Below are 13,785 nucleotides of genomic sequence, written 5' to 3'. Positions count from 1 at the left end.
AAACGGGGAGAGCCGCTCACGAGAGACCACGGAGGAAGCCGTTGCAGGGATTTGGCCGTATCCTGCCCCGCTCACTCCACGCGCACCCCCCGCCCCAGTAGAAGCAGAGACAGAAGTTCATTCTCGTTGAAACCCAGGTCTTCTTGTGTGAGGGGCGGGGGAAATGCCATTCTTGTATTTTGTTCTGTTTTTGTTTTGTTTTTTAAGATTCGGCTTTTCAGCTCTCAGCAAACTCTGCTCGCGCTAGGAAGAGGGAAATAAACTGTCCCTGATTACCCACTCCGTATTGCACGTGGGGTCTCAGAAAAGGTGCCTTGCGACAACCCTACGACGCAGATCAGACAGTGTCATTAGCCTCCCCCGTTGCAAATTGGGGGGTGGGTGGGCAAGGCTGCAATGTGATGCGGTGCATTCCCAAAATGCAACGTGCTTTTGTGTGTGTGTGCATATATAGAGAAAAATGCATTTGGGTAGTCCTGTAGCGTAGCCCACTGTATCATACAATATATCCATGCTATTGTAAACTGGAGGGGCGAATTACAGCTACACAGAAGCACCTCCATGTTGTAGATGGGCTTCTGTATTATGATACAAGCTATATATTATGACACTTGCTATAAACTTAATAACAAACACAACCAAAATTTCCAGCTGAAAGCCCCACTTTTGTCTTCAGTGTATTAAATGACACCCCACTCTCACTTGGATCTCAACTGTAGCCCCAAAAGCAAAGGCATAACTTTCCCAGGGTCCCATATCTTGAACCAAGAAAGATAATCCTCATAGCATCTCCCCTCCTGGCTATATCTAGGTGACAGAGGAAACAACTTGGATCAGGCCTCACTCTTGGCAGATGTTCTCATTGCTGTTGTCATCATCACTAAAGGGTGCATGATAGCTTTCATGTCCCAAAAGTAGACCCAAGGCACTGGCTGTTGATCTTTAGACCCCACAAAAGCTTGTATAACTAGATAGTGGCTTACAAAAGCACTCTAATAAAATCTTTTTTTTAAAAAAAAAAAAAGTATCACCTGCTTGATCTTTAGTTGTAGAATATATTGTCACTGGTGCAGGTTTGCAATACTGTACAATACAAACACTAGCATGAATGGAAACAGCAGGACATTTATACAGGAATTGGATATAATGATGTTTTAAGTGAACTTCACTAATACTGTGGCTGTGTACACACACCTTTATAGCGCATCCCCCCACAAAAAAGCAGTTTACTCCCTGCAGAGTTACAGTTCCCAGCAACTCTTAACAAACTTCAGTCTGCATAATTTTTTGATGGGGAAAATGTGCTTTGAACTTGCTTTAAACAGTATAGTGTGTAGACAGCATGAGGATGCAGTCTTACATACACTTATTCCTGGGAGTAAGTTCCATGGTTCTCAGTGGGACAACTCTGACTAGACATGCATAGGGTTACACTGGGGCAGAGCAATTAATTGAAACCCCATTTATGCCTACCTGGTGGGCTGGGGTTAAGTGGAGGTGCTCCTCTGCTTGGCTCTCCCGATTGAACCACCTTCCTGCTGCATGTGCAGGCAGGAGGCCCACCGGTGTATCCCTGCCAGCAGGAAGCCCTTAAAGCGGGGTGTTCAGAGGGTAGAGAAAGGGTAAGGCAGAGCCAGCCCATGTTTTGCTAGATCCTGAGTTGGTCTCACAGATGTTGATTGCCCTTCCCACCCCATAACACCATTGCTACTGTAAGTGTGCAGGTTGTGGATGTGGATCTGGTGGTGGCTACGCCACTCCACAGCACCCTGCAGGTATGGAGGTTCCGAGTTCGGCTTACAGCCTAAAATACTTTATATCATCACCACATCATTATGTTGAAAAGAGACTATTATAATACATAGCAACGGAGACCCCGTATGGAAACACACATCTAATTTCAGCAAAGGCAAATCTACCTAAATTGCCGCCTGTGTCTCTCCTCCCTCCCCACTAAAAAGAAAAAGCCAGTGCTCATGATATACAGACATGTTGTGTTCCCTCTTAACACCGTGGTCGCTCCCAGACATAGACAATTTAATGCTATCCTATTGTTGCTGTTCTGTTTTAAATCGGGTGTGGAATAGTAACACTGCTTCCAAACTTCTAGCATTCTACGAAGTGAACAGTCTGCCGCTCCCTGACCCCAGATGTGAAACCTGTCTGCCCTTATTTTACAAAACGGTCATAAGATCAAAAACAAATCTTTCCTGCCTGCTTGCGGTTAGCAAAAGGAGAAGCAGAACTGTTCAGTTGCATGTCTTCACTGGCCTTTAGAGAATTTTGCTGATGCCAGTTTCCAATGTGGAAACTGGTTTTTAAATATTACTATTATGAGCTGGAGCAAAAGTATATTTCATATGCAATCCTAGGTGGGTTTTGCAAAGTTGTTGCTGCCATGTTGGACTCCAGATAAGGCTGATGAGCATTTTACTAGCTTTCATGAGTGCTGCAAAGTGGCAAGAGCCTTTTTTCAGTTAGGTATTTCTGGTAAATTCTATGGCCCACCTTCCTAAAACTGCCTATAGTGAGGAAGCTCTCACCGTTCACTTTTTAGTCTGATTTGATGGCTTTCTAGACTTCTCCAAGAAAAGAAAGATGCTGGGGATTAGAATTCAGAAGTGTCCACTGCGGTGGGTAGCTTGGCTGCCCAGCAGGTTGCCGTCGTGGCAGCGCTGGGCGCCCAGGAAGTGATGGCAAAAGTCTGGCTGCAGGAGGTGAGAGAAGTAGGGGTGCCATATGATCCTTGCTGCACTCCCTGCAGCCTGAAATAGGGTTAGGTCAAGGGAGAGGTTCCTTGCTGGGATCTGTTTATGGATTTCTCTGTACAGTTGCCACAGTCCTAATTCCTCAAGTGGATCCTTTTTCGGTAAGAAAATGCATTTACAGTTGTGTGTCTCTGCACACTTCTTAGGCAACGATAAAAAAGAAAAAGAAAACCCAAGGTGCACCCACAGCTATCTGATGGATTCCCTGTCAGTCCTGTACTTAATCAGCAATAGAGAATCAACAAATTAGACGGTGGGGACATACTCAAAAGGGAACGCCTACTGGTATGAACGAGAAAGACTTAAGTCGCTCGTATACAAAGTCAAATACGTGTGGATGTGGACTACTTTGGTCTAATTCGAATGGGAGGAAGGTGAATTAACAGCTAAATAATGTTTGAATGTGGACAAGCCTTTTTTTTCCTGTAGAGGGTTGTGTTACTTCAGAGGAAATCTGTCAGCCGCCACTGCATCTGAGAGCATTTCTCTCTTACCCCTTTTTACTTTTCCCCCTGTAAATCTCTTTTTCTTTATTTCCCTGACATCTCTTGATCTCTTCTTCCTTGCATAGTGGAATTACCAGGAGAGATTGTTCATGTCAGAGGTCCGAAGCTGCAGAGGGCTTTTGAATTAAGAAAAAGTCTACGTAAAATGTAGCGTAGGGCCATGGATTGACCACCATTGTTTCGGGGGGGGGGATCTTAGTGATTGTCCCTTAATCTGACTGCCCCCCCCCATTCTTCAAGGCAGGGACTAGACCGCTCTGTGGGACCTGCTTCTCTGGTGACACATCACTGCGCCAGGTTGGGAATTATAAACAAACACAAAACATACAAATGTGTTGATAAAAAAACTCAGTTCATCACTGCCAAGTATTTCTACATTGTAGGTACATCACTTTCCATCTTCAGAGTTGCTTTTGAAAGGAATTTTAATATATTTTTAAGGCTGGGTGGGGACCCACTTGCAAATGAAATCATTCTGGTGCAGTTCCTGGTCAGCTGAGTACACAGCTGCAACTTTAGCAACAGCATTGCTGTCATACTTTATTTACTCATCTCATAATAAAACTAAATCTGCTGGACGTGGATTTTTGGTCTTTTGTTTCAACATCTCCACCCCACCCACCAGTGTCTGCGCTACAATTCTGAAATAATACACTGTTTAGGATGTCTTAATGGCTCTTTTCCGCTCGCTATCCTATATTTGCTGCAGTCACAAGTGACATGTTCCAGGCTAAAAAGCGGATGTTTTTCACTTTAGTTGTGAAAAAAAGCCCTAGGGCTTTGTAAAATAGTTTTAGAGGAATCTAGTTTTGTCATCTTTACAGTGAAGTGGACAGGGTGCATTTCTCCAGTTACACCGCCTGTAAATGGTAAGTTGACAAACCAGTTTTCTGCAGTGTTGGCTCAGAGAGTCACTTCCCCTTTCCTTGGAAGTGTTATCTGAATTCTTGTGTTACTATGTCAGTCGCCTGCCGTCCTGAGATTCAGTTCTGTTGCTTTATGGCCATTAGGTGAAATTGCTGGGGCATTCCAGGCTGGAGCACCTTAGCCAGCAAAGCTGGAGGAAGAAACCATGTCAGAATGTTGCCTGTATTATTTAATCTTGCTAGGACTAACCAGCATTGGAAAACCAGTGCTAACAATGGGTAAGTTCTGCTTTGTTTTCTGTCTGTTTTAAAAGCAATTAGAAGTTTACATTGGCAGCTTGATGCCCAAATCAGTACTTGGAGGGGTGGTTTAGGCTGTGATCTTTAGCACCCGTATAGGGACAAATGTTTATTATGTGCTTCAAAAACAAAAAGATCAGGGTTTTAAGAATGCTTCCTTTCTCTCAGAAGTTGTGAATCAGGCAGCTAGAATCTCTTGATGCAGTTCCTGAAATGGAACCAGTCATAGCCTAAAAGGAGCATATTAGGCAAAAGATTCAGTGGTTTAAGCTCCTTATTTATATAACTATGTGGCAAAAGTTTACTTTTCACGCCCACTTCAATCTTTACCAAACAGTGTGGATGCTGAGTCCTAGGATGGAACAGAGTATTGGTCCTGATCAATTTTTGGTAATATGTATTGATTTGTAAGTTTAAATCCAAATGCAGGTTTTATATATACCAACCTAGAAATCTTTATGCCAAAACAAGGAAAGTGAAGTAAACTATAACCCAAATAAACCAGAGCTGGTTAGGAAATTGCGGAAATTAAGTGCCGTCAAATCATCAACTATGTTGAAGAAGCAAGGAGTATACAAAGTCGCATCAAAGAGTTGACATCCCATTGTTCAGAAAATAAATTGGGGGGGTGGGGGTGGTATTTGGAATAGGAATATATGGTGTGCTGCTGTAATATAAGATAGGTATGAAAGATCACATGATGAAGGACTTATCTTTAAATAATGTGGCGTTTTGGAAATGTTTCAAACTGACATGAGGATCTGTTTTGAAAAATCATTATGCAGAAGAGGGTGTGTGTGCATAAATTAAAGTAGCCTGTGTTCTTTAAAAACTGTTTTTGCTATATTAGCATTCAGCTGTTAATTAGTAGCATGTTTGTTTGTTTTTAAATGAACCTGGTGCATTTCAGGGTGCAAAAGGAAGCTGGTGCATAGTGGGGAGGGAGACTCCTTTCGTGAGCAGAATTACAGGTAACAAAGACAAGTTGTATGTCAGATATGGGGTTTTTAGGGAGGGACACTCTTTCGTATTTCAAAGACCATTTCTAGAAGATGTGAAGCTTGGTTTGTTTTTTAAAAAAGCTGTTTACTCAGTGAGAACCTTTCTATAAACACTGATTAACAGGCTTTATACAGCACCATAGAGGGACAGAATTCTTCCAAGCAAGTTTGCCTGATATTTAAGTAAGAACGGACACCAGTGAGTCAGGCCTGCAATTCATACATTTAATTTATAGTTGCTTCAGTAGCTCAGTGGGTAGAGCCTGAGACTCTTAATCTCAGGGTTGTGGGTTTGAGCCCCATGTTGGGCCAAAAGATTCCTGCCTTGCAGGGGCGTTGAACTAGATGACCCTCGTGGGCCTTTCCAACTTGTGCTGATAGTTCATCCAGTGACCAACATAATATGTGAACCAGTTAATTTTGTATCACTGAGGTAGTTTAAAGGTATGTACAGTGGTACCTCGGGTTACAGACACTTCAGGTTAAAGACTCCACTAACCCAGAAATAGTACTTCAGGTTAAGAACTTTCCTTCAGGATGAGAACAGAAATCATGCAGCAGCAGCGCGGCAGCAGCAGGAGGCCCCATTAGCTAGAGTGGTGCTTCAGGTTAAGAACAGTTTCAGGTTAAGAATGGACCTCAGTCCAGAACAAATTAAGTTCTTAACCCGAGGTACCACTGTACTGTTTTGTATAAAGATAGATAGATAATTTATTACAGTCGGAGACCAGCTTACACTTGGGGGTACAGTCACAGAAGGAAAATAAACAATTAAAACAATGTACAATAATAAATTTAAAAACAAAGTACAACAATAAACTACTGCAGGGAGCTGACCAAGAGTATAAATATATTTTTTACCAAGAATCGGCCCTATCATTAGGTATAAAGAGTTAGCTGCTTCAGGCGGCTGAAGTGGAAGGCTGAGCCATGCGTGCCTCACACAGGCCTGTGCAAAGCTTGCCTGAAGCCCAGGGTAGATGAAAGGCACAGGGTGTTCTTGGCATGACAGCATAAGACCGTCAGGCCCCTGGCAGAGTCTCCTGTCTGGTTTAGCCCTCCAAGGCTCAAAGTACCTGGCTGCCCACCACCACACGGGCCTGGCCAAACAGACTACCCAGCACCTCCCAAGCAAATTTGGAGCCCTCAGGTGCTGTAGAAGACACAATCCCATCAACAGTTTTGAAGTAAGATACAGCTACCAGTCTGGGCAGCTTCTGCTCATGGAGGGGTGGGGACACATATATCCATACTTCTTAGACAGCAAAATGTCTTGGGCTCACCCTGTTTGTAATAATAGACAAAGCAAGTAAGGGGTGCCTGAGAATGTTGATAAAATATAGGTATTTATCACCCCATTTTTGCACAAAGGCATTTTAAGGAGTCAGAAATAAAAAATTGTTGAGAGAACTCTCAGTTCCATGGAATCTAGTATTGGGCAGTCTCTGGATAACCTGTTCAACAGGTGTCTTCTTTGTCTTTAGATGGTCATAAAATTTTTTTGACCAACGGCATATTGCCAACTGTTTGCTCACTTGCTCATTCCATTCCTTTTTTTTATTGTAAACCTTCTTTAGACTATAGGATTAGATCCAATTATGTCTGCTCGCTTGTGGAAAACAAACTCCACTCATGCAACAAGACTCCCAGTTTCTCTCCTCCAGTTTCCGTGCCCCCCTCAGTCTGTTCTGGAGGGTGCCCCAACCCTCTGGAGCAGATTTTGAGGGCACAGAGGCTGAGGGCTGTAGAGAGGAGGGGAGGGTGGAGAAGTACCATTGTGCTAGTGGACTCCTGCTTCTGCTACTTTGGATCTCACACAAAGCCTTTTGCAGGCTTTGAGGAATTAGTTTGTTTTAAACATTTAATTTTTGCGTGGATCCTGCATAAACCATAAAGGCTAGAAATTGTCTAAAATTAAAGAGAGATAAGAAGATTTATTGGACTTGGCAGGGCCAAGCTTGAAGAAAATCTGCTGACCTTGTAAGTATGCTAAGGTTTTGTGGGTCCCAACCTTGTTTTCTATAATCCTTTTACAGGATGAGTCCAGATCCTTTGGGGCATTATAAAATAAATCTTGTGACATTATCAGGCTGGTCTCTCCACACAAACTGAAAAACTCTAACCTTGTTTTTAGGAGGGTATGCTCATCAGATCTCTAGGCATTCCACATATGAGATTGTAATTCCTCAAAGATTGACTGACAGGGTGAAGCGCTGGACGCATTCTCATAAGGTTTGTTTTTCCTTCAATTTTTGTCCCCCTTTAGTGTTCTTCATATGGTGTCCTACTTGTCCAAAGCAAATAAAAAAGCAAAAGCAGCCATGTTTGTCCATAAGAAAAAATCCATAGCTGTGCAATACCATTATTAGGACCAAACTAAACTTCACAGGGTTGTACCACTTTTTTGAGTTATCTGAAACTCTTTATCAAACTAGAAGTTAGACAAAGCAGGGGGTGATAGGATAAGGAAGTATTCAAAAAGTACAAAAATTAGGCTAGATGTTGTCTTCTTCTAGACTCAGCCCCCAAATGGAGATAGCAGGTTGAATAAGGCCCTCCAGGAAAGGGCTGGAACTGGATTACCAGTCCTATCTTAATTTCTTCATTATCCCAGAATCCTAGGTGTATCATCTGATATCTATAGCACCTGGCAGGGACTAGGGTTGTGTACACATTACATGCTTAAAACCCAGCTATGTTATTCTTCTTCTTCAGATCAAAGCATCGAAACACAGTATTTCATTTTAAAAATACAGGATAGATGAATTGTGACTGAAGTCATATGTACACATATGTACACTCTGCTTCCCAGAAAACTGCCCTGAATGCAGAGAAAACGGGAGTATGTACACAGCCTTATTCAGCCCCTGTTGTGGTCTCCATCTTGGAACTGAGTTTGCTTCCAAATGGCTGGTTTCCTGAGCGTTCCTCATGATTTGTTTGCACAAAGTTTGGGAGAAGGTTATACGATGTCTGGTGTTTATTGAGCCTTCCTTCAGATTTGTTTGCAAGGGGGTTCTTCCATAATGTTTATAAACAAGATAAGCATGTTTGACTTCAGGTCCCAATCTATGTCCCACCACATTAGCAGAGCAAAGGATCAGGTGAAAGGAGAGTTGTGCCAGCATAATACAATTCCCCGGCATGAATGGATCCAGGGAGGGATCATAGTTCAGTGGTAGAACACATACAAATACAAGTGCTTTGCTTGCAGAAGACCCCAGGTTTAATCCCCTGGGAAAGACTCCTGATTGAAAGCTTGGAGGGCCCTTGACAGTCACTATCAACAATACTGAGGGAGATGAGTCAATGGTCTAACTTGGGATAAGGCAGCTTCCCATGTTTCTGTTTTGTTGGATACTGAGAAGCACTCCAACATGTATTAATAAGGCAACTATGCCTTTTGCCAAATGCAGTGCTCTGGTCATGATCATTGGCCCGAAGGAGTGCGATGTCATTCCTGAAGGCTGAGCTGTACTGTATCCTGGTAGGTTTACAAAGCAAGCTACGACTATAATTTTAGCTGACAGGCAGCACACAGTGTTGAATGTGCTTGTGCTGTGCTCTTCGAATAGGCTGTTACTGTAGCTGTGTCAGCAGTAGAAGCCACATTGTGCACCAGCTGCAGCTCGTGTAAACCCCCCCAAATAAATAAATAAATAAATGCAGAGGATCTATTATAATGGGTAAATATAAAGAACTAATTGGTAGGAATTAATGCTAGAGTGTGCAATGACCTGCTAGACTGAATTCTGCAGATTTGTTGCCTGTTTAGAAAACTGAGCAAAGCTGTAGCAACTTGTTTTTGATAAGAGGCACTGCTGGTTTTATGAAGATTTAAAGGACTGCGTATTATGTTTTGCATGTGATTTATTTTTCAGGAGCATTTAGATAATCAGTTGTCTTACTTGATCCAAACTGGAAATGGAACACATATCCTGAAATTAAAGAAAAATAAGTATGTTTTACGTATACCATTCTAAGGCCTTTTCATGTTTTATTTTAGTTGATATAATATTTGCAATGAAATCTCATTGGGACGAGTGCTGTTGAATGGCAGACTACAACGGAAGGGATTTTTTTATAGCTTGTATTAAAATGTGTATTTGTGTGCAAATTATCAGGAATGAGAGGCAAGGTGTAGCAGCTGAGAATTTTTTTTTATATTTGTACATGGCTCTTTCATTTGTATACTTAATATATACTTTTCTTTTGGAAAATATTAAACAATCCATCTGTGGTGAACTTAGCTGTTAGACCCAATATGGCCCCATGCAGCAGGATCCATGTAGTATGGTGCTCTCTGTGCATGCAAGCAGACTTTTCAGCTTCCTGCTTCCAGAAACAGCCTTCAGTGCCCTTGATGTGCCTCTCCAGTGGCCTCATAGCATCCTATGAGGAATGAGAGGCTGTACCAGAAAGGGAGAAATTTCGCTTTCTTCTGGGTGCATGCAGAAGTACGGTACACATGGGTACAGGTGTCTCTAGATCCTGGCCTAATTTTTTAACACAAGCTATCTTGGGATGCGGGTGGCACTGTGGTCTAAACCACAGGGCCTAGGGCTTGCCGATCAGAAGGTCAGTGGTTCGAATCTCCGTGATGGGGTGAGCTCCCGTTGCTCGGTCTGTGCTCCTGCCAACCTAGCAGTTTGAAAGCACGTCAAAGTGCAAGTAGATAAATAGGTACCGCTCCGGCGGGAAGGTAAACAGCATTTCCGTGCGCTGCTCTGGTTCACCAGAAGCGGCTTAGTCATGCTGGCCACATGACCCGGAAGCTGTCTGCGGACAAACGCCAGCTCCCTCAGCCAGTAAAGCGAGATGAGCGCCGCAACCCCAGAGTCGTCTGCAACTGGACCTAATGGTCAGGGGTCCCTTTACCTTTACCTTGGGATGCAACAGAGAAATTTGGGGATGGGAGCAGTGAAGGGTGTGTTGTGACTGAACTTCATTTGAATCCAGCTGAATTGGCAACCTGAGCCTCAAGTCATAGCAAAGGAATCCAGGAATACTCCTAAACTACATACGCTCTCCATTAGGCTATGTGTCATAAAGAGTGACGTGGGGAAATTGTTGGGATCATTTCAGGATCTCTAAGAAAGAGATCTAAGCAAAACAATATTTTTTTTAAAAAAATATATATTATTATAAGTATCAGTATGTACCCTCCCTTTACTCTAAGGTCCCAGGGTGGGTTACAACAATTAAAACACAATGTTAAAAACAGTTCAGAACAGTTCAGAACTGCAGAAATAAAGTGAGTCCTAAAATTATTCATCTCAAGTGTAAAACGCCAGGGTAGATGAGGTTCTTGCCAAACCACATCCTGATAAATGTGGAGCAGGTAACTCTGGAGCAGGTAACTGCAACATATCAACAGGCTAGAATGGCAACACAACAAAGAGTTAGCGAATCAAATAGTTGCCCACAAGGCAATAAGCACAACAATCTTATAAACCAGGTCTTCAGTATCAGAAAGGCGCTGTTCCTGGAAAAGCTTAAAATTATCACCAGTCAATACTAATAGTGGTCAGAGTGGAGTGTGGCTGTGTAAACATGTCAGTTTAAAATTGATTCAATGCATTTATTTATTTTATTTCACTATATTTATGCACCACTTGATTGTAATGAAACCTCAAAGCAGTTTAAAACCCACGCTCACATATTTTCCTTCTTGTCCACATGATGTTGTCCTCATCCAAGGGGCAGCCTGTACTACCCCACATTAAATTCAGATTTTCCTGATCTGCAGATAATGCAGTAAGGAAAAGAAAACCAACATAAAATCACATGCAATGTATTTTTATGCTTTCAGAAACCTTATTGGTGAGAATTTTATACTATATACCTACAGAAAAGATGGCAAATTGGAGACTACTCCCTTCAAAGCTAAGGTACAGTAATGGTGGAAGACCCCCTCCATAATGGAGAGACCCCTTTTAGCAACAACTGATTCACTAGGCTGCTATAGATTAATAACTGGCTGATTTCAATGAGGATGCAGGTGATGTAATCCCATCTGAAGCAGCTATAGTGCCCCAGGACATTGTCTCACATCCCTGATACCTTTATCTTTCTTGGCCACCTCAAGAAAGGTATTTTTATAGCTAAACAAAAAGAAAAGGGTATGTGTGAGAGAGAGATAGAGAGCCAACTCCCTGGGGGCACTATTCAACTGTGTCTTACTCAGAATTGGCCTGCTGACATAAATGGATGTATCTTAGCCATGTCTAGTAATTTCAACAGTCTATGCAGAGTAAAAACTTAGGGTTCATCGAGACATGCCCTTGCCTCGCCACTCCTCCCCCCCCCCGAAAACCTGCTCTTTACCGCTGAATCACAGCAACCATCCATCAGCTTTTCTCCAGATTGGCAAGTGCTCTGATTTATTACTAAAGAGCCTAGGGCTTGCTGATCAGAAGGTCGGCAGTTCAAATCCCCGTGACGGGGTGAGCTCCCATTGCTCTGTCCCTGCTCCTGCCAACCTAGCAGTTCAAAAGCACGTCAAAGTGTAAGTAGATAAATAGGTACCGCTCCAGCGAGAAGGTAAACGGCATTTCCGTGCGCTGCTCTGGTTCACCAGAAGCGGCTTAGTCATGCTGGCCAGTAAAGTGAGATGAGCACTTCAACTCCAGAGTCGTCTGCGACTGGACTTAACGGTCAGGGGTCCCTTTACTTTTATTACTAAAGAGCAGGTTTTCTGGTGGAAAGCAGTGGAGCAAGGGCAAAACTACTTAGACCCGTGCCTAAAAATGCAGGAGAAGCAGAAAACTGCTTGGACAGTGCTTTCTAAGCATTGGTCAAGAGCCAGTCTGGATGAGCCCTTTGTTAAAGAAGAAGAAGAGGAGTTTGGATTTGATATCCTGCTTTATCACTACCCTAAGGAGTCTCAACGTGGCTAACATTCTCCTTTCCCTTCCTCCCCCACAACAAACACTCTGTGAGGTGAGTGAGGCTGAGAGACTTCAGAGAAGTGTGACCAGCCCAAGGTCACCCAGCAGCTGCATGTGCAGGAGCAGGGAAACGAACCCTGTTCACCAGATTATGAGTCCACCGCTCTTAACCACTATACCACACTGTCTCTCTTGAATTTGGTTTAAATTGCTCTAAACTGCTATAAGATGGTTGGTTAAAAATGCCTCATGTACCTGGAACAGCCTTCCTCAACCTGATTCTCTCCAAATGTTATTGTTGTTTTGAGGCTGGCAGGATGCAGGGCACCAGTTTGGGAAAACATGGCTTAGAAACTGTAATATTACTGGCCAGAGTAAGAGAGAATAGAGAGAGGTTGGATCAACTCACTTCCAAAGGGGAGTGGGAGGTTATAGACCTGCCCTTGCATTGTGTTCTGCTAAACACAGTCCTTGCTATGGTTTGGACCAATTTTTTCTTCTTCTTTATTTGGCAATCACTTGTAGTCGAGTAAGATTGTCTTCCATGAATATGGTCTTAACAGTGTGTCCGTGACTGTGGAGGCTAATTCTGGATCCACACGTCCTTCCACAGTGGGACATAGGTTTCTGGGCAGGAGTTGATCACAATGAGGATTTGCCAAACATGCCTTCCTCTTAGCATGTTTCTCCCTTTCTCCCTGAGCTCGTGCTTCTTCAGAGTAAATAGTAATAATAATAATTTATTTAAACTACGCCCATCTGGCTGGGTTTCCCCAGCCACTCTGGGCAGCTTCCAACAAAAGATTAAAAATACATCAAAACATCATTCATAAAAACTTCCTTAAACAGGCCTGCCTTCAGATGACGTTTTTGGTAGAGGCTATTCTCCAATTGGAGCACTTGCTGGCCAGTGTTTCTAAATTATCTATGCTTATACTGCATTTTTAAAAAAATTGCACTGAGAGCATCTTTAAACCTATTTTGTTTTCCACTGGCATTTCAGTTGCATCAGAATCCAGAAAACTACATAGTGTGTGTGTGTGCCAATTTGAGTAAACATAGCATAGTTGTGTACACCAAATTACAGGTTGCGTCTGTTGTTTGCATAAGAAAAACACTATTAATTGTTTGGTTTCAGGCCCACTGTTATTACCATGGAGTTGTTGAAGGGATTGAGGACTCTCTGCTTGCTCTCAGTACCTGTGATGGCCTTAGGTACTACCTTTTCATTCTAACTTCATTTTGAGGCAAATACGTTTTAATCTGTTTGACATTTTATTTTAGAATCAATGGGAGTCTGAGCGCTTGCTTTTGCTACATATTCCAGACACAATCGAGATCTATTGCCTATTTCTTGCCCCTGCAAAGCACTTCTTGAGAAATCAGTTTTAAATTGCCCACCCTGGAGTCCGAGACCACCCCCCAGAAACATCATACATACATCACAGAAGGGG

The 13,785-nt window shown here is 42.8% G+C and overlaps 1 protein-coding gene across 4 annotated transcripts in view; it reads left to right on the top strand.

The window, feature by feature from the left end:
- The first annotated feature begins 29 nt into the window (after positions 1–29).
- The window catches only part of LOC309342810 (disintegrin and metalloproteinase domain-containing protein 9-like), a 32,596-nt gene continuing 18,840 nt past the window's right edge, over positions 30–13,785 (top strand). The window contains exons 1-6 of one of the 4 annotated variants that reach the window (XM_081863664.1): positions 30–174; positions 4,285–4,419; positions 7,576–7,673; positions 9,323–9,399; positions 11,254–11,332; positions 13,470–13,546. In XM_081863664.1, the coding sequence (XP_081719790.1) occupies positions 4,347–4,419; positions 7,576–7,673; positions 9,323–9,399; positions 11,254–11,332; positions 13,470–13,546 (404 nt within the window). In that variant the 5' untranslated portion in view covers positions 30–174; positions 4,285–4,346. Of the gene's footprint in view, positions 175–2,553; positions 3,054–3,668; positions 4,144–4,284; positions 4,420–7,575; positions 7,674–9,322; positions 9,400–11,253; positions 11,333–13,469; positions 13,547–13,785 lie in introns of those variants that run through there. The other 3 variants (XM_081863665.1, XM_081863666.1, XM_081863663.1) reach the window with 3 other exon arrangements.

Source organism: Podarcis erhardii (assembly GCF_964252035.2).
Source record: "Podarcis erhardii genome assembly, chromosome: 5".
NCBI classification, from domain to species: Eukaryota; Metazoa; Chordata; class Lepidosauria; order Squamata; family Lacertidae; genus Podarcis; species Podarcis erhardii.
This window is presented reverse-complemented; position numbering and strand designations above follow the sequence as displayed.